Source organism: Rattus norvegicus, chromosome 2 (assembly GCF_036323735.1).
Source record: "Rattus norvegicus strain BN/NHsdMcwi chromosome 2, GRCr8, whole genome shotgun sequence".
NCBI lineage: Eukaryota > Metazoa > Chordata > Mammalia > Rodentia > Muridae > Rattus > Rattus norvegicus.
The window spans coordinates 35980088-36000525 of NC_086020.1; the positions used below are offsets into that span (position 1 = coordinate 35980088).

The 20438-nt window shown below is 43.6% G+C and overlaps 1 protein-coding gene across 22 annotated transcripts in view; it reads right to left on the reverse strand.

Annotated features, from left to right (window-relative positions):
• Nucleotides 1–20438, reverse strand: part of Mast4 (microtubule associated serine/threonine kinase family member 4) — a 591901-nt gene that overhangs the window by 352898 nt on the left and 218565 nt on the right. For 3 of the 22 annotated variants that reach the window (XM_063281129.1, XM_063281123.1, XM_063281119.1), the window contains exon 1: nt 6529–6649. The exons of 15 other annotated variants lie outside the window; for them this stretch is intronic. In XM_063281129.1, the coding sequence (XP_063137199.1) occupies nt 6529–6567 (39 nt within the window). In that variant the 5' untranslated portion in view covers nt 6568–6649. Of the gene's footprint in view, nt 1–6528; nt 6654–20438 lie in introns of those variants that run through there. 4 more of the 22 variants (XM_063281120.1, XM_063281116.1, XM_063281130.1 and 1 more) reach the window with 2 other exon arrangements.

Sequence of the window (20438 nt, forward strand, 5' to 3'; positions counted from 1 at the left end):
GGCAAGGAGAACAGGTCTGCTCATGGGCCATTTTATCGTATGGGTGGGTCTAAACTAATTTATCATATGGACCTAACCCTAGGGACAGTGCCCAGTATCTTGAGAGGAAACTTCCAGGGTTGGGGTAGATTATAGAAAGTGGAGAGATGTCATTTCTCAGTCATTTTCCTCATCAGAACTCAATAAAAGGACTTAGTATTAGGCAGTAATCCTGCAAAAAGGCCTTTATGGGCAGACAGGTGGAAGGGGCAGAGGTTGCAGATTCTATGCTGGGACTTGCTGGAAGGCAAGCTGGTGGACGAATCAGAAGAGTTCTCTTGGGTTAGTTCTCTCACACAATGCTGGGTGCCTGAGTCCCAGGCCCCTCTTCCCACTAGCTTCTGACCATGCCTTATTCATAGGGGTAAAGGAAACATAAGGTTGAGGCAGTTAGGGCAGTGGTCCTCATCCATCCCAACGCTGCAGTCCATTAATACAGTCCCTCATGTTGTGGTGGCCCCAACCATAAAATCGTTTCCATTGTTACTTCATAACTGTGGTTTTGATACTATCATGAATTGCAATGAAAATATATGGTATGCAGATGTTGAAATGTGACTTCCAACAGGGTTGTGACTCACAGGTTGAAAACCCCTGATCTAGTCACATGGTTGGCCATGTCTTCTAGATTCCGGGTTCTATTAACCGCTGTCTCCTCTTAACCACTCTTGTTCAAGAAGTTTGAAATCTTGCTGCTTCTGGTCTCTGAACAATCACCTAAGCTTTTCTAATGCTTCCTACATCACTGCATTAAACATCGTAAACTAATTTATGCATACTGTGAGTCTATTGCCCGGATACTGATGACACCCTATTTAATTACTTAAAATTGCATCTACACAACTTTGTAATGATGCGGAAGCGAGCTAAAGGTAACAGAAAAGGTCCTGGGAGTTGAACCTGTGTTGAGAGAGTGCTCATTGTCTTCCGTGTCTACTGATGCAAACATGGAGATCCAGGATGGTGAAGAAACTTGACCATGGGTGCTGAGATATTCCACGTCACTGAGTACGTATCTGATTCTAAAGTCTAATGACTGGAAATCGAAAAACTAAAGACTATAAGTCTATAGTTTTAACATGAGATATTCACAAACAAAATAATTTAGAGTAACATAATAATTTAAAAATATAATAATTCAAATATGCTATAGAATTAAGTGCATAAATAAAACAATGAGAGCTGGAGAGATGGCTCAGTGGTTAAGGGCACCAGCTGCTCTTCCAGAGGTCCTGAGTTCAATTCCCAGCAACCACATGGTGGCTCACAACCATCTGTAATAGGATCCGATGCCCTCTTCTGGTGTGTCTGAAGACAGTGACAATGAACTTGAATATACACAACAAAATAAATCTTAAAAAAAAAAACAATGAGATCCTGGGGAGATTAGGATGGGATGTAGTACTTATGGGAAAATCTATGAACAACGGAGAATTTACTTTGGTCTATAATAAGCAGAAAGAATTGCGTAAAACAAACGTAGCCTGGGCACGGTGGCACATACTTTTGATCCTGTCACATAGGAGGCAGAGGCTGCCAGATCTCTGTGAGTTCAAGGACAATTTGGTCTACATAGTGAGTTCAGGACAGCCTGAGTTATATAGAGACCCTGTATTTAAAAAAAAAGAAAAGAAGAAAAGGAGGAGGAGGAGAAGGAGGAGGAAGAGGAAGAGGAGGGAAGGAAGGAAGGGAGGAAGGGAGGGAGGGAGGAAGGAAGAGTAATTGAATTATAGGAAAACAGGATGGAAATGCAATCCTCAAGAATGATAAGACAGTCTTGGCACACCATAGTAAGACTAGAAAGGCAGAGAGAGCAGAGGAAAGATGAAACGTTCATTCTTATTCTATCCTGGAGTAGAAGGGAAGTCTGGTGGGAACAGGGGTGAGAAGCAGGCTGGACAAGATAGGGCCCTGAATCCCGATGATACCAGGCATCTTGGAAATCCAGGAGAGAAGAATATTAAACCTAAATTAAACCTAAACTCTACATATGTACATGGAGATCAACATGGCTTGGTAAGAGGATGCAAGTGATTGAGAAGTCAATCTTGGGAAAAAGGGAGGCACAGAGAATCATTCTATCATTCACAGAATGATTACCAAGATGGATGATAATGTATTGGATCCTTAACTATGAGAAAACAGGATCCAGTATCGATCGATTGATTGATTGATTGATTGATTGACAGATGGTTTCTTTTTTGAAAGAGGGTTTCTCTGTATAGCCCCAGCTGTCCCAGAACTCACTCTATAGACCAGGCTGGCCTCAAACTCAGAGATCCATATGCCTCTCCCTCCTAAGTGGTGGGATTAAAGGCGTACTTCACCATGCCCAGTTTCAAATTTAATTATGTTTACATCATTAACATTTTATTACTAAGATTAATGATCCTTAGAGTATAAATAAGCTAAGTTTTTCTGAATTCAAGGACATATCAGTATTACCCATCAGAACAAGCTACAGAATCATGCCTGTCTCCAAGCAGAAAGGAAACTGCTTTGATGCGTGAGAAACGCCATTCATGTGTGCTTCTAATCTGACTAACAAATTAGGTGGTCGTTCATAGTAAAAGTTCATTTATGCCCTAGTGAAGTTCTTCCCGCCACAATGAAATCTACAGGGCTTGCTAGAACTGTTGGAGAAGAAAAGTGCCTCTTCCCAAGAGGAATTTATGTCCTGAGTTTGACTGCTGTGTTTTTCTAACTATGACTCTCAATAGCCACCAAGAGTCTTCAAGTGAATAGGGGCAGAATGGTACCTCCACCTCAGGAGAGTGCTGTTAAATCTCAGGTAAGGTATAAACACACCTTTAATTACATTAAAGTTGGCACAGAAGGGACATTGAGATGTTATGACTGGAATGACCTATACTCAAGCACAAAGTAGAGGTGATCTGGTACTCAGATCAAACGTAAATTCTCCGTCCGATTCTCTGCTGTCTAAACTTGAATTCTAGACCAACATCAGAGGAAAATCAGACAAAAGGCTCATATGGGCTCTTCATTTTTTTTTTTTTCACCTAAGGTGTGTACTGGGAAAGGGGAAGGAGATCAGGCAAAGAAAGAAAATCAAACAAAGCCCGAGCATACTGGGAGTCTGAAAGACGGGCATCTGGTTACTTTGTTGTTCTGTGTCACACTAGTTACTTTGTTGTTCTGCGTCACATAAGCAACTGAGGACACACTGTTTCCACACCCTAACAGTACACGCTGCCTTGGAAGTAGACTGGCAGTGAGAATATTTAATGGGAGAAGACGATGCCTAGCAGGTCACATCTCAACAAGACTGCTGGAAGGGAACCAAAAAAACCTTCCTCAGACACCTCATCCCTCTCACACCTGCCTTAATGATGCTGGGTTCTCAGTGCTCTCCAGCCTCGGAATCCATCACTGGAGATGGGGACACTCTCATTAAAACAAATAAGAGGGAAACATATAATGGAAATCACTAAAACAATTAATTTCCTTGACAGTTAAAAAATATGACCCTGAGATGAGGGATATTAAGTCTGAAAGGAGCCAGTTATCCATTGACAAATTAGACCTGTCTAGAAATTCAAATTGCTGGAAGTCCAAGGTCTGCCCAAGTCCATCAGTCAGTTTCCCTCCTGTTTTGAGATGCTGTCTGAGAAGCTTCCAGAATCTAATAGTGAAAGCCTCTGGGGGCTCCTGCGTACACTCTCACTTCAAAAGCAGTGGCTGAAGTAACCATCAGTAGACTGGAGACAGCTTACTCACAAGACAGAAAGGTACAGCCACTTAAGACGCAGCTCAGTGAGGTTGCCACTGATGAGGTAGCAATGCTCCGGGGAAGTATATGTTCTGACTAAAATAGTTCCTTTTTTTTTCTTTTTTCAAAATCCAAATTTTAAAGACATTACCTGTATGCCTGTTCTGAAGAGTTAGTGGTACGGAGATCTTAAAATAAGTTCTAAGCACACACTGTGGGATCCTGCACTGAATACATATTGCATTATTGTAAAATTAGATTTTAGAAAATTAGAATACTGTGCACTCGAGATTTCTGACACTAGGCTTTAAGTTATTTAAAGATCTGGTTAGTTCCACATACTGTTCATTTATTCAATGCATAGACTCTTAGTCTCTCTAGTACATAACACCCTGCATATTTATAACTGCCGAGATCTTTCTAATCAATGTTTACTGGCTTTCCTAATGATGGCTCTAACTTAAAGATAATATAATATCTATTATTTATTGTAGTAGGTGATCTCTAACTTTAAAAACTCAAATGCTTCCACATCTTGATTTTAAAGATACAAGAGTCCTGTGTTAAAGCATGTCATATTACAGAAGCTAGATAGAGCCCATGGGAAATGCGGGAGCCCAGGATTTCCTATACACTGAGAGGAAGAAGCAGGGATAAAGACGTGGAGGTTTGCTCTTGGTTCTGTTACTTTAAATGTACCTCCCCAGCAGTCCAAATCCTAACCTCACTAGGTGGCGTTCCTCTTACAAATTCTACTGTAACGTCTGCTGTAACACCAGTGCAGACTTTTTCATTGTGTCCTTTATTTACATTGGAATCTCTTAAGACAGCTGCTCTGTATGTGTGGTGCCTTTTACAATATGAATTGCCTCGGATACAAGTCAAATGAAGCAAATGGGGCTTCATTTAAGCATGTGCAGGGCTGTAAGTGAGGAACATCCAGACACTCCCAGGATGCCATTTCCTATAATGTGAAGACTCAGTTTCTCACTCACAATAGAAACTGTTCACTCTCGAGCAGACTGCCCTGGAGGAAATCAGGTACCCCAAGAGCAGGCTACAACAAACATCGTGCACTCTAATTCCATATTAGCAAGTTAAGTTCCTTTGTTTTGTTATACACCTTTTTCTTTTTTTTTTAGAAAGATGCAGTTCTAAACTTTAAGTTCCAAAATTCCAACTTCTCCTCTTCTCCTTTTAATTTTTCTAAAATTAAAACTCACTGAACCAACAACCTTGGAAAGCCCCCAAGCCTCCAACCATCTCTTACGTCATTGTAAAAAAGAAAATTACAGAATGAAGAAGAGACCTACAAAGATTCCTTCTCAGAAATAGATTTAAAAACCATGAAATTAAATTACAGGGGAGAAAACACCAACACATTGCTATCAGTTACTAATAATCTGCACTACTGGAAGTTCAACAGCACATCCCCGTGTTAACAAAGAGCCTTTCCATATTTAACCAGTGACTCCGAGGGGGCCAGGAAGACACACAGACAGCTGTGCATTACCAGAACTTTATGGAGAAGAGGAAAACAAAGAAGAGGAAGTCCACGGCAGTGACTGTACATTCAAACACAATGACCACAGGGCTCTCCAAGGAGGTCATCTGTTTACTTAGGTCTGGAACAATGGATGGCCCTGAACCCCAACTTTTTCAACCCCTCTCTTGTCTACCCACAAATATTCCCCTGGCTTGCCCACAGCACTGTGATGTTAACTGAACATAAAGAATGTCACTGTTAGGCACTGACGGCACCCAAAGCAGTCAGCTAAGGGACAATGACTCAAAGGGTCACCGAATAAACACTGCTAAACATGTCATCTAATCTGGACCCTGAAGCAGGCATATTGTCTTAATTTCAAAAATAACGGGCAAGAGCTCCATGACGGTTCTTTCCTAAAGGAAAACAAAACAAACACAAACACAAACAAAAAAGACACCCCCCCCCAAAAAAAAACTTTCCACAGCAAACAGAGTCATTGGCAGATAAATACTAATTTGAATACATTTAAATTGTGGCTTCCTTAAACTCAACAACTGCTGGGCTGCCAGGCAGATGTGGGGTTTTTGTTGTTGTTGGTTTAAGTTTTCATATTTTCTAAGTTTTCACTTAGGATACATTTGTACAATAAGAGAGAGAGAGAGAGAGAGAGAGAGAGAGAGAGAGAGAGAGAGAGAGAGAGAGAGAGTAAATTCAACAAAGTTGAACACAGAAAAGCAAGAGAGGGTGGGTGGTGGGGGCACACATCTTCCCTAGTCGCCTACACACAGACAACTCTGCCCCAGCTGCCAGTAGAAACTTTCATTTCCCCGACAGGTAGACGTCTAACAGCTGCAGGCAACTGCCTGGCAGTCGCACAGATGCCTTCGGAGGAGGTGACCCCTATGCAAAACTCAGTCCTGTGTTCCCATTAGCGGAGGGAGTTGCTACTGTCTCGGACTTCCCTGGCATTAGATAAAATCCCCGAGCTTCTTATCGGCTGCCGCCACCACCCCAGACTGAACTATTCCTGAACAACCATGTCCAAAGTGTCAAATTAAAGGTCCTGTCCATTGTCTCTGACAAAAGACCCTCCCCTCACTGAAGCTCCCCATGTGTCAGACCTGGAGTGCCCCAGCAGACCCCACTGCCAAGTAGACATTAAGAACTGAGCTCACAGCCGTGCCCAGTAAAGGAATGCCACAGGAACTTTGAAATCCTCAATGGCTAGCCACTGACAGGGCTGCACTTCAGGAATGGAAGCTTCGCCTACCTGGAGCCCTCTCCGTCTCAGAATGCTGGACTCATCCATCTCCCTCTCTGCTTTCTCCGAGCCTGTCGCCACAGTCTGGCCATGCTGTACTACCTCTACTTGGCCACGCTAATTCAGAGCCCCCGCAGCTGCTAAACACTTACATCACGCTCTAGCTGATTGGAGCCTGAAGTCAGCTGGTCCTGCTTAGTTATTCACTCCACCAACTTCGGAGACCACGGATGCTCATGCTCACAGTTCGCCCGCCCGGGAGAGCGCAGCAAGTGGGCTCCGACAGGCACAGGCGCCTAACTCATTTCCTCCCGGCAGGCAGAGGAGGCTTTCGCTATCAGACTGGAAATTGTGGGATCCCTGTTTTGTTCTTCCAAATGCTGACTGGTGGTTTTCCAGGCAAGCAGGTAAATGGCTTTCAGCAGCGACTTTGGGTCAAGCCCCCTCCGAGGTCCAGAGTAAATCAGCGCTGATACACACCTCTGTCAAAGCGGCTACTGATCGGGAAGGTGAAAAAAAGAAAAAAGAAAAAGAGAGAGAGAAAAGAAAAAAAAACAGGGCCAGCTGGTCACATCTAGCGGCACCACCACTCACTCCTGGTGCTGGTTTTTTTCAACCGGTATCAAAGGAAATAAACGGTAGCAGAACATAAGAGCTGCTGCCTGAAACCTGAAAGGGAGAGCTCAGGGCGCGGCTGCTTCTCAGCCGTCCTCCAAGGAGCACTTCCCACCCGGAGACAAACATCTCTGGGGGCAGTTCCCACCCCGAAGACACAAAGTATGGGTTTTAATTCCCCCTCTTCCCCCCATCCAGAACTTAGTTCTGCTGATATCTGACTCTAAAAAGAAGGAAGAAATTCTAAGAGCCATCATTTAGCTGGGGTATTAACCTATTCCTACGGCCTTATCGGCTGTTGGGGGTGGGGTAGCGGTAGATTCCCATCATGTGCAATTTCACAGTTTGTTTCGGCTTGTTTACTCCGCTCATCTTCACCTTATTGCAATTCAAAGCAACTACCAGATGGATATTAGGTTTCATTACTGGCATGGCACAGGAGTAACAATATACGATACCATCAATTTATAATAAATAATTCCTCCTGTGTCTGCTCTAAAGATATTTAAATTGGGGGAATTGTTTGGTCCTCAGGGAGGCAGGCAACTCCGTGGTGTGTCTGAGAACCACCTCCACTGCCCCTCTACAGTTACAGATTTGTCTTCTTGAAAGATACAGGGAAGCAGCCCTAAAATGATTTAAAATATATCAGTGATTCTTGGATTCTTACCTATTCCAGTGATCTAAAGATTTTTCAAATGATGGGAGGGGAGAAGAAAGAAATGCCTGGCAAGTCTTTACAGATCCCCCTGCTTCACTTTCCCTCCCTCCCTAACTGTCAGCATGCTGGTAGCTATGCTATCAATTGATTAGATTATGTCATTAAAAATAGCTCTGGGATTTATGAATCTAAGCACTGAGCCAAACTGATTGCATTTTACACCACCAGTCCTTGCATACATCTCTAGACACAAAAGAAGTCCAGTCAGACAATCCCTATCTGAGGCTCAGGTATCAGAGTAGTCTCCACTCGGATGTGTTCATTTGATGCCACTTAAGGCAGAAAGCCCCAGCGAGTTTTTAGCTCTAGCTTGTATGTAGAGAGATGATGCTATGCCCAGAGAAGTGGAGTGGGTGTGCGGTGGGGGGGGGGTGGCGGGTTTGGGGGGAGAGCACAAAACTGGCCATCACACAACTCAAAACACGCCCACAAACTTGAACATAAGCCACAGTTTGAAGAAAGATGCCTTCAAAACTGTACATTTCCTGTTTAAAATTGAAGGTGTAAAAATAGTCTGTTCTTCGTTTCTTTATAGAAAAGAAAAGCTCAATTAAAGGCAGCCAAATGGGCTTGTGAAGGTGCCAGGGGAAGAGCTCCTGTTCTCACTGCCCTCAGGCGCTTTCAACTCTCCTGGGGAAATGAAGACACAGAGGTCTTTCCTATGGCAACCACTGATGTGGTACTCCTGGCCCCTTCACTTTCTAGTAGTCCTCAAAACTTCCCTGAGTTATAAGAGCCTTCTTAGGCAAAGCCTGGGCAGCCATATAGCCCATGTCTATGTCTTTGAAAGTCCTCCCTGTCTGCCCACAGTCTAAGAAGGAAGGCATACTGATTTTAGGGGAAGAAGCATTTTTTTTTTTAACCGAATAGCTCAACTTTGGAAGCAAAAGCCATTCATGATTCTTTCTTTTTAAAGATGTGTATGCACACACACATACACACACACACACACACACACACACACACACACACACACACACACACACAAACACAGAGTAGCTGTTTTCAGACACACCAGAAGAGGGCTATTGGGAATTGAACTCAGGACCTCTGGAAGAGCAGCCAGTGCTCTTAACCACTGAGCCATCTCTCCAGCCCCCATTCACGGTTCTTTTACTTAAAAACAAAACAAAACCAAACTTATTGTATTTACTTGTGTATGCATGGAGGGCAGAGAACTCTGAGGACTTGTCTCCTACTGTCTGTGTTATGGGAATTGAACTTGGGTCCACGGGCTTGGAGGCACCTTTACCCACTGCACCTTCTCCCAAGCCCCCCACCATGGTTCTTTACTTTGAAGAGTATGATCTTCAGCTTGCTAGTACTTCTAGAAGAAGTAAAGCTCCCACTAAAAAGAGAAAAACAGAAAACACCTTTGCTCAGAAAATAAAGATCACTTTCCTGGGAAACGGGGAGGTCAGAAGCGTCTTTTCTGTGACCAATGGTGGAAGCTGTTTGGAAATGCCACCACAGGATGCTCTGGGGATATACTGTCAGAAACGTAGCTGATGTGTGTCTCTGATAAGCAGAGCCAATGCAGCAGGGACCTTGGAGGTAGAACCGCCCTGACACACAAGTCTGAAAGGACTGTGGCTGAGGACGAAAAGTGTGTCTGTCTCTTGACAAAGGGATATCTTGAGATAAAAATCTAGGTTAGCATTCCACCCTTAACTAAGTCTAAGATGAAGATTATAACCATCAAATCTAGTATGAAAAAAAATATCGATTACCTGTCAAAGTGTATCACTTTGAGAAGTGATACACATACATTTTAAAGAAACAAAACAAGCCAGAGGCAAAAACATTTGGGACAAAAATGAAAGGCTGCTGAAAATAACATCAGGCAATAATGGTCGAGCGGAGGGAATAGTAAAGGGAAATTGCTACATTTACCCTTTGCTATATATTTTCTCATCAAGATAAGCCATGTGTTAAAATGCAATAAAACCCTCAAATGATGACACTATTCACAGGTAATAATTGGGATCCAGACTAATTTCCATTAATAAACCCCCTCCTTCCCTGTGATTTTATACCTTCGCAGAATATGTTCACAATGTTGAGAGTTAGTTCACAAAACACGAACTTCAGTACACATCACCTTTCCACTGGTATTCAAATGAGAAAACTCTGTGGGCTTTGCCGTGCATTGTAGTCTAAATCAAGGAGCTTTGTGATATTCGGCTTAATGATATCTACCTTGGTACCCCACGAGCCCATTTACTCTTGGCATTGTTTAGGTCATGAGACATTCAAAATTCATGGTCACTAGGATAGAGGTCAAAATTACATTTCAATAATTATTGTCGGTTAGTGTCTTCCAGAGACAAAAACAGTTCCGAATTCCAATCAGGAGCAAAAGCATTTGGCTGCTTTTCACAAAGAGGCAATGGAGATTTGTAGGCCCTGGTACAGTGTGGATTCAGGTCTATCTCTTGTTGGGTGTCCACCTCCTACCTATTTGGAACCCTGCCTCCAGCAGATCTGTGTTGGTTACCCTGCGCCAAGGTTTCTTTGCATTGTGTCCATCCTCGGGCAGCTGAATGCTCACGGAGTTTGTTTGTATGCATGCTTGTTTTTGTTGTTGCTGTTTTGCTTTGTTTTTTCAAATATTTATTTAATGTACATGAGTACACTGTCCCTGTCTTCAGACACACCAGAAGAAGGCATCAGAACCCATTACAGATGGTTGTGAGCCACCATGCAGTTGCTGGGAATTGAACTCAGGACCTCTGGAAGAGCAGTCTCTCCAGCCCTGTATGTTTGTTTTTTAGAAAGCAAAGGCACCTGAAGTTTTTATATCTACTCTGCAACCACTCCGGGTTCCTTCTTCCCATCTTTCCTTTTGAACATCTGTCTACCCAGAGACCCAGTGTCGAGGGAGAGAGAGGGTCTCATCAATCCCCAAAGAAGGCTCCTTCTCCCTTGACTTTCGACCTGACCCTGGAGCAGCAGTGACAGAGGAGTGTCAGTTTGCCCCACGCCCCACCAGACCCCCAGAGTTTATAGAGTGCTCTGCAAGCTTTCTAGAATTCATGACAGCTCGGAGGGATGCTCCTAAACGTGTTCATGCACAAGTGTGGTGATGTCAGCTACTTCTCAACGAGGACTATAGATAATGACAAAATATCTCTATCAACCTATCCTGCTACCTGCAAGAGAGAGAAGGCTTCAATGTCTCATCTAATCATTCCCTGGGGAAGTCAATATTGCCAAATGGATACATTCTCCCATTAAACCGCTACATTGTGTTTTCCACTCATAAAATTACTACTGGACACCAATGGGTGTGTTTGCTGCCTCCTTTTAAATTAAAACATTATGGGTCATGTGGGGCACAAAGGGGATGATCATTCATGAGAAGGCATGCAAAGATCTACTGTGGCAACAGTCATGCCCCCATGTCTCAGAATGAAACAGGGACTCTGAATGGCACAGTCAAGCTTTGCTCGAGAGCTTTGATCAAATGCCTTTCTGTGCTTGTATTTCAATCCCTTCTTAATGTTTGTATTTTATTTCCACTCCTTTCACTTATAAATGATAATGATTGACTTTTTCTTGGTCATATACTATGTATCAATCAGTCATCTCACTGAACACTGAACAGTAACAGTCCCACAAATCAGGTAAGCCCCTTCCCTGCCAGAGATGAGGAACTGGCATTCTGAGGGATTATGTATTTTCTAAGATTCTACGCCAAGGACAGGCAGGATAGAGCCACCAATTCAGATCAGACTGGAGTCTACATTCCTACCTCCATCCTCTCCTCTCCTCACCACTCCCCTCCCCTCCCCTCCCCTCCCCTCCTCTCCTCTCCTCTCCTTCCCTCTCATTGTTAAACCAAGGAGGGAAAGAGAGACTGATGGAGATGTGAAAGGCACTAGATCTTTTATCTCCTAAGGGGGGTGGGGAGGATGATCATAGGAGATCAGCGATCAGAATATACCATCAAAGGTGCAGGAATCCCAAGTGGTCCCTATATGCCTTGGGCTTCTAACAGAAAAGGAATGTGAGAAAGGAGGAGTGAGAGCCCATGAGTAGGACTGAGAGAGAGGGCATCCAGAGACAGGCTAGATAGAACAGCTCTGGGTTTCCCCTCAGTCTGAACAGCCCTTGGGTCTCTGCCTTCTCAATTACACGCTTCCAAATACAACCAGCACTTAGTTACAATCACACTACCTACGCAGAGCCAAGGGCATTCTCCTAGTTGCTATGCCCAGCACGGCATATGTCCCGGGGGCGGGACAGTGTTGGCAGCCCTTTCTTTCCTAGTCCAATAACTTTTCTGGAATTTACCACCAAGGGAATTCTCCTTAAATCCCCCTCTCCGTTTTCAGCAAATGACTCAGAGCAAGGCTGATCTACTCTGAGCAGTGCTGGGAAGGAGAGGGGGAATTCCCAGTCATGACGTCACTCTTCATTCCCCAAAGGCTGCCCTGTGTAGCCAGCCTGCCAGCCCGATCCAAGCTCTGCCACACGCCAGTGTACAGGCTGTGGCAAGTCCCTCTTCCGTGGAGCCTCCTCTTTCTTAGGTGTCAAGGTATCATGGGCTTGGGGAAGAGGAAAGAGAAAGGAGTAACCTGATGGGAAATGTGGAAGCCAGCACCAGTGTACTGAGGGGACACTCAGCACAGCCCTGTATGGGAACTCATGGCCTTCCTCTGTGGCACACAAGCAGGACTTCACAGTGCTCTTCCTCCTTCCACTCAGAGCCTCTCAGAGAGCCTCTGCCTCCCAAGGCCCGTGGGCCACAGTCCTGGCTTCCAGAATCTTCTGTCCAGGAATTCAATCATGGATAAGGAGAAGGCCGAGGCCTCACTCTCATCTGTGGGAAAGTGGAGCTCAGAAAACACTGGGGAGCTGGGGTGTGCAGGTCCAAGGCACACAATGTTGTCACCTTTGTGATGAGAGCAGATGATGCTTTTGACAAAGTTGGACACCCACCCTTATTACTCTCCAACATGCGTACTGAGTTATTATGATAATGCATCCTAATGTTAGCACTGTTGAATCCTAGAAATATTTACTGCTTATTAAAAGAACACACGAATAACAAGATCTTAATAACTACCAGTGTCATCAGTGGTCAGAGGTAACCAGGGCCCCAGCAATGGGCCCACTTCATTTAAAGTTCCAGTAGATGCCACCCAGGGACAAGCACTGTAGCCACAAATGATCTTCTCTTGTATTTTAAGATAGTAATTTGAAGTGGTCCAGCTCTAACCTCTAAGGAAAAAACAGGTTTGTTTATGCACATAAATGCACGCTCTCACCAAGCATAGTGTATATATCTGCATCCCGAAACGATGTCAAATCCATCAGGAAGGAGGACTCCAACAAAGGGCTGGACGCCTCCAAGCTTTCTAGAGACAGGCGTACTCCTCCTCACTCAAACAGAATCTGAGGGCCTAACACCTTCCCACTGACAAAACCCCCAGAGTAGCATTTTCAAAAACACATTTAATTTGGTTCAAATTGCAGGTGGGGTCAGTAGCAAGCATATGCCTATGAAATCTGCTGCAGCCCACGCTTCTCTCGCAGAGCTCCCTTTCCATCCCGCCTGTAATCTGAAGACCGTCTCAACGCATGCAACCCGTGATTCCTACTGTGAAACATGCATGATTTTGCTGAAGGCTCTTTCATAAGAAAGCTACGTTGTCTTGACGTCTGCATCACCATTTTTTATCTAATTATTTCTGGCATATTAGCCATCAAATCACTACTGACAACATGATAGGAATCACGGAATTGGAAAAAAAAATTACATCCTGGGAGGAAATAATAAAATATAAATCACATACATAATTTTCTTTTGAACATTTTAACAATGACATCCTCATATACATATGAAATATAGCAGGCTGTCCTCATAAATGCCCTAGCATCAATCACAGCAGGAAAATACCCTCTACTTTGCGAACACACAAAACCAACAAAATGTAGCATTTTCTCATAAAACCGGGTAATACAACTTCATTTTTTTCTCATACGGCATTTATGAAGATCTGACGATTGGAAAGAGCGCCAATATATTTTTTTCAATTATGTCCCTGCGTCTCTAAGTGGTGCCTAGCTAACAATGGGACTGGTACTTAGGAAAACTCTGTGTTTCACATTCACAGAGCATGGGCGTGGGTGTGTGAAGTGACATGGGCATAGCACTGTGGCACGCCTATCAACCACGCAGGCTTCAGACAGGCCTGCGTTGACACAACGATGCTACAAAGGGTGCCTGGATCAACCAAGTATTTTACCAAGCTTATAAAATGGGAGGTTCTAAAATGAGTGACAGGAGATAAGATAAACCTTGAGATAAAATACAAGGCTGCCTTGTTCTTAATCTTCTGAATGGTATTCCGATCATGGTAGATTTGTTGGTCCAGAGATTATAGGAAGCACTGTCAGGCTCTATACATTCAACTTACTATGTATTTGTCTGTCTGTCTGTCTGAGTATGGATGGATATGTGCAGAAGTATGGGTACCTAGGGCCACACAGAGGCGAGAGGCATCAGAGCCTGTGAGCTGCCAGGTATGGGTTATGGTAGCTGAACTTGGTCATCTGGAAGAGCAAGCTCCTTACCACTGAACTCTCTCTCCAGCCCCATAGCGACTCTATTTTTTTTTTTTTTTTAATTCTATGGTGACAAGAGGCTAATTATAAGTTAAATGAACTATTACCTAGGCAAACTTCTTGGAATATCAAAGTATAAAAACCATCTGAAGAAATAAAATCCAAAAGTTTTTTTTTCTAATTAAAAACATTTTTTGTTTTTATCCTTGGAATTTAAAAGCCAAGTGGGTAAGATGGCTCAGTGGTTAAAGGTGTTTACCCCACAAGTCTGGTGACCTGAGTAAGATCTATGACATCCACCATAAAGGTGGAAAGAGAGAACAAATCCCACAAACTTGTTCTTGGATATTCACATGTATATTGTGGCACACACTGTCATACATATACATCATTCACACATGCGCATGCACACACATGTACACACATACACACACTCACACATGCATACACATGTGCACCCATACATGTGCACACACATACACACATGCACACATGTACACATGTACACACATGCACATACACGCACACGTGCATGCCCACACATGTGTACACACTCACACACACATATACACACACACTCACACTTAATCTAGGTTGTTTTTTTTTTTTCAGGCAAGAATGCAAAGGTTTAGAGGCTCCCCCTGGATCTTCTTCCTCATTCCAGATATCTCACATTTTCTGTGACCTTTTTTCAACCTGCAGTTACCCATCATCCAATGCAGGTGCTAGTAGGAACAGGGCTGCCATCTGCCAGCTTGTTCATGGCTGAAAGAGAAGTAAGTCCTTCCCGGGACTCTCTCGAGTTGCACAGCGAGCACTGTGTGCCCCACTTCTTCACTGCATTAGCCCTGTCTTTCAGCATCATCTAAATGGACTCTTTGAAGGAACACAAAATGGGCTCTGGATTCTACCTCATCAATCCTCATCTGCTTCCTGTGAGCGCTGGGAAGGGAAGAAGCCCGTTCAATTTAGCCGATGTGGAAAGTGAGACAGAAAGGCTCAAAGAAGCGCCCAAGGTCATGAAAAGAGAAAACAGGTGAAGTTAACAAGAAATTCCAGATTCTAGCCAGAGCCAGGGTCCACCAGGCATGGAACTGACTCCAAGATAAAGGAGTCAGGCTATATACATTCCCTCCACGACAAAGGCCACTCAAGGGCAGAAGGTGCCCCGTAAAACTCTCAAGCGGTCATACAAACAAATGGAAAATCAAATACATGCAGAGCTGCACACACTGGTGCAGGGAGAGGAAGAAGCCAGCCTCAGGGGAAGATCAGACAGGATATGCACAGAAGAAGAGCTCACAGTAAGACCACCCAAGGACACAATATGTAAATCTGACTAGCTGAGGGGTAAGATACACAAAACACAATGCTTATATCACAAGTGAGCAGAACACAAGTCAGCTCTGTGTTTCACTGTTAGTATCTCCCTCCACTGTAAACACACAGCCTTCGCTACAAAAAATACTCCCTGGGATATCATGTCCATTTCATCCTCCAGGACACTGAGCAGTGGTCTCATTCTTTTTCACTCAAGGAAAATAAACACTTTTCTAGATTTTTAAAACAGTGCATTAGAAGTTGTGATGTTATACATGACCATTGTAAACACCTACAATGTATAAGAATGCAAGGAAGCCACATCTAATTTAAGAAGCAATGATTTATGATCCTTATTTTTAATATACCAAAACATACATGTTCTTTTACACATATAGGACCTAGAAATTCATATGAAAAGTCCCTTTAAAAACAGTTCTCAAAATGAAACTAAAGGGTGGCTGCCTCTAGCCAAAGTCAATTCATAACGATCTTCTGAAACAATGACAATACATATTTTTTTTAAAAAAATATAATCGCTGGGGTTGGCAATTTAATTTCTTACATTTGTTTTCTCTCTAGTGCATACATGAATCCAGAAGGAGTGACAGCCCACTGTCCTTAAGGATCAAGGAATCTATCTCTCTAGTTTTACTCATGGATACAAAGCCACTATGCTCTATTTGAAATCCCCAGTTCATCCATTTATATTCATTAATCTTAACGATATCATTAATGCACAATGTGTTTCACAGAAACTAATCGTATTTTGCCAGAATCAAACATTAACAATTATGCCTCCCATTATCACCTAATAAAATAAAATAAAATGTAAAATGTCCCAGGCACACCAGTGAATGTTTTGATATGGTAACTGATTTGCATTTTTAATGCTACAATAAATTGGCCATATTATCATCAATTAGATAAATTAATATTCTCTAGGTAAAGCACCAGGGCTTCAGTGCTGGAGACCCACAGCACTCTCCATTCGATCCCTTTCTTGATCTTTATTGAATCCAGGCTTAGACCTCCTTGGACCCCTTATCTAAAGCTGGCTTTTGTGACTCAGGCTAATACCACCCAGCTCAGCACCATATTCCTCTTTAATTTTACGTACTTATCATTGCTTTAAGGAAAGACAGGAGATTAGGGAGTCTGTGCTCTTCAAGTAAAGGAGAAGTATCTACAAAGGCGATGAAGATCCCTAAGTCAGAAGTGAATGAATTGATTTGTTGAAATCATAGTATTAGTAATTTTTTTATCCCCTCAATTCAGAAAGCAATCACGAGGCATCTACTAAGCATCAGACATCAGGATGGATTTTGAGAATAGAGCAGGGGAGACACTGGTTCTAAGACACTGAATAAATAAATGAAAGAGAGGAAGTCAGTAAAGACAGGTCAGCATTGCAGGGTGAACTGCTGGTGAAATCAGGGGGTGAGGATGTTGGGCGCCTGGGCTCAGAGCAAGGAAGGGCTTGGCATGAAAAGTAAACCAGCCAGCAGCAGAGATTCCAAGCCACAGGGCATCTTGTCTAAGTCCTGGAGGCTAAGGCCACACCCAGGCCAACTGAGTCACAATCCTCTAGGGTAGGGCCAAGCATTAGCAGTTTCTGAAACTCCCAGGAGAGGAGAGCGTAGAGTGTATATAGGTCAGGAACCATAGGAAAAGGAAGGAGAAATTCTTAGTGAGGCAGACAGGATGTGGGGAAGTTCTGGAAGCCTGCCATGCTAGCAAAACAAATGATACAAAAGGAGGGAGGTAATACAATGTAACAAGCAGATGGGGCACAGTGGGTCATAACCTCTGAGACAGGTCACCCTGAACTTGGATACACTTACAAGGTCCACAGAACTAAAGCTTACATTACTCAGCCATTCTCCTGCTGGCTGAATTTTCAGGGAACAATTTTCTTCTACTTTTTTATATTCCTACAGATTGAGTTTCGATGCCTTCAAGACCCTCTCTCTACTCTCTGTCAATCACCTTCTTGATTGACAGTGTAACTTGAGAAAAGGGCCGTGGCCAAGAGAAGCAGCAAGGAGGAGGAGCATGGGGCCAAATGACCACAGGAAAATGTGACTCTAGTCTCTTGAAGACTAGCATTGCCACAGGAAGGCAAGGCTTTCTATGCATGGTTCTTTCTCCAGGACCCAAGGTCACTGGAGTGGAGCCACCCTGCCCTCTCTGACCTTCCTACCCACACTACACAACTCAATTATTAAAAGTAAACAGGATCCTTCATCTTTCCTTTCTCTGGGTCTCTCCAATGCCACCAAACTCTGGTGACAATTTCATACCTCTCCTGACAACCTTGAAATCCTGTCAGAGCTCTCCTCTGAGACGGCAGGTAAGGCTATCTGTGAGCAGCCTGTTAATTGTATTCTTTAACTGTCCTCTGCAGGATACAGGACACAACAGGATGTGGTTATCTTAGCTGTTTTACCCAAGGATAATACTGACAGATTAAATCAGATTCTATGGTAGATTCTTCACCCCAAATCATCAAGAAAAACACAGGTTTCTTTCCAGGGAAAATATAGCAAAATACGAAAATTGATTAGAAGTGAGAATAAGGGGGAAAAATCCTTATTTGGGTCTGAAGCATGAATTCTGAAGTGCATAACACTAATTTTACTACTTCCTTCCCAGGAGGGGTGTAAATGTCTACTTCTTTTGCTTGCTTCTAATGAAACACCTTTGACCATTTTATATGAAAACCACAACCAATACCCTTTCATCGTGGAGTTACTTAGCTGTGGTGTTTGATATACATGCACTGAGTTATTGATAATGCACCAGGTAACTAGAAGTCTACTCCTTCAAAAGGAACTCATGCTTAACGTATGTTCCACCAATTCCTTCTAAGTTACTGGGAGGGATTTCTCCAGCTCAAATATATACCACCTTTCGGCGATAGTTCCAACATGGAAACCCAGGATACAAAGGCATCGTCCACACATTATTCCCTAAAACTCAAAACACTACCAAGATGAACAGCTCATTTTCTCCTTTGCAGCAGTGATCTGAAGCTAACTGTGGGGAAAATCTCCATGTGACGTCAGAAGGCATTTCATCTCAGATTATCCACTGGCTTTCGCAGGAATAGTTTCATGGGCTCTGACTGTTTTTCCTCAGATGGCTGTGAGTCACCTTGCTGACAGAGTGCACCTTTCTTTCACGGGCAGTATAGATGCATCCTTTAAAAGGGAAATCAACAGTTTGGCTTGTATCCACTGCAAAGGCCATTTGCTGATGTGCCACCTTGTGGACAAAAGTAGCAACTGCATCGGTTGACTTCATGGTGGCTCTTTCCCCAACCACTTTTTAAAAATGCTTGGCTAAATGAATTAATGAAGATGAAGAGAGGTGAAAACACATTCCAGGTTCTTAAAGACCTACAAGATGGCAGAGCACCTTGAGACCAGGACATAAGTGACTGTCTCTTCCTACTTACCGCACACAGATCTCACAGCATTAAGACATAGTCATCACCTCTTAGCTTTTTCCCAAGGGCTATACTGTCAGTGAGTTACAAGACTACCACGAACAGGCTCTGTGACTGCATAATTTGCTTGCAGCTCTGATAACATTTTGCAACTCTAAAAATCTATCTGGGGATCCTCTGGTCTGAGAGATCCTGTCAGGAGAGTTGAAATGGGGAGGAGAGGAAGCTAGAACCACAGGCCTGCCATCAGAATGTGGAGATCTGTTTATAGTGGAAACAGAGCAGGAGGGCAGATTAAGACCCTTCAGCACTCTGCATAATGTTCCCTATGCTCTTCCAACAAACACTCTCTGGTGGATGCAATGCAGGAGCACGGTGTTCAATGCCTATTGCGTGTCCATCACATGCATGTGCACCTGACATTCCCTCTAAACACTGCAGTCCACAGACTCCGGGTTTGTTTCATGATACTAGAAAGCAAAGTCCAGACTCCCAACTACCTGTTTTTTTCTCAGTGGACAAAACATTTATACACATACGTACACACACACACACACACACACACACACACACACACACTGTGTGTGTGTGTGTGTGTGTGTGTGTGTGTATGTGTGTGTGTGTATGCTAAGCACTTTACCAGGGCTTGGTTAAGGCAAAGAAGGAGTTATATCACAGAGCCGCCCTACCCTCTAGAACCCAGATTAACAGTTTCATAAAGGGTACCCTTAGGCTCTGCTCTACCACGACTTTTACTTTGTTAAATTAGAAGCAGCAGGACCAAAGGAAAGTCTCTTCTCGATCCATCTTTCCTTAGGGAGCTGAAATAGCACAAAAAGTCCAAGGAGGAGTCTGGGGCATGGCTTACTGTGCAAATCTGAGACCTTGAGTTCGGATCCCCAGACACATAACTTGCTTCTGCCACCCCAGGAGCTTGGTGGCCAGCTAACCCCAGGCTCAGTGAGACTCTCTCAAAACTTAAGTCAGACAATTACTGAGAGAGACACAAATGCCAACTTCTGGCCTCTGGAAATACGTGCAGGAATGAGTATGAGTTCTCTCTCTCTCTCTCTTTCTCTCTCTCTCTCTCTCTTTCTCTCTCTCTCTCTCTCTCTCTCTCTCTGTCACACACACACACACACACACACACACTTACACAGAGAGAGGGGGGAAGGGAGGGAGGGAGAGAGACAGAGACAGAGACAGAGAGACATAGAGGGGTGGTGTGGGGAGGGAGGG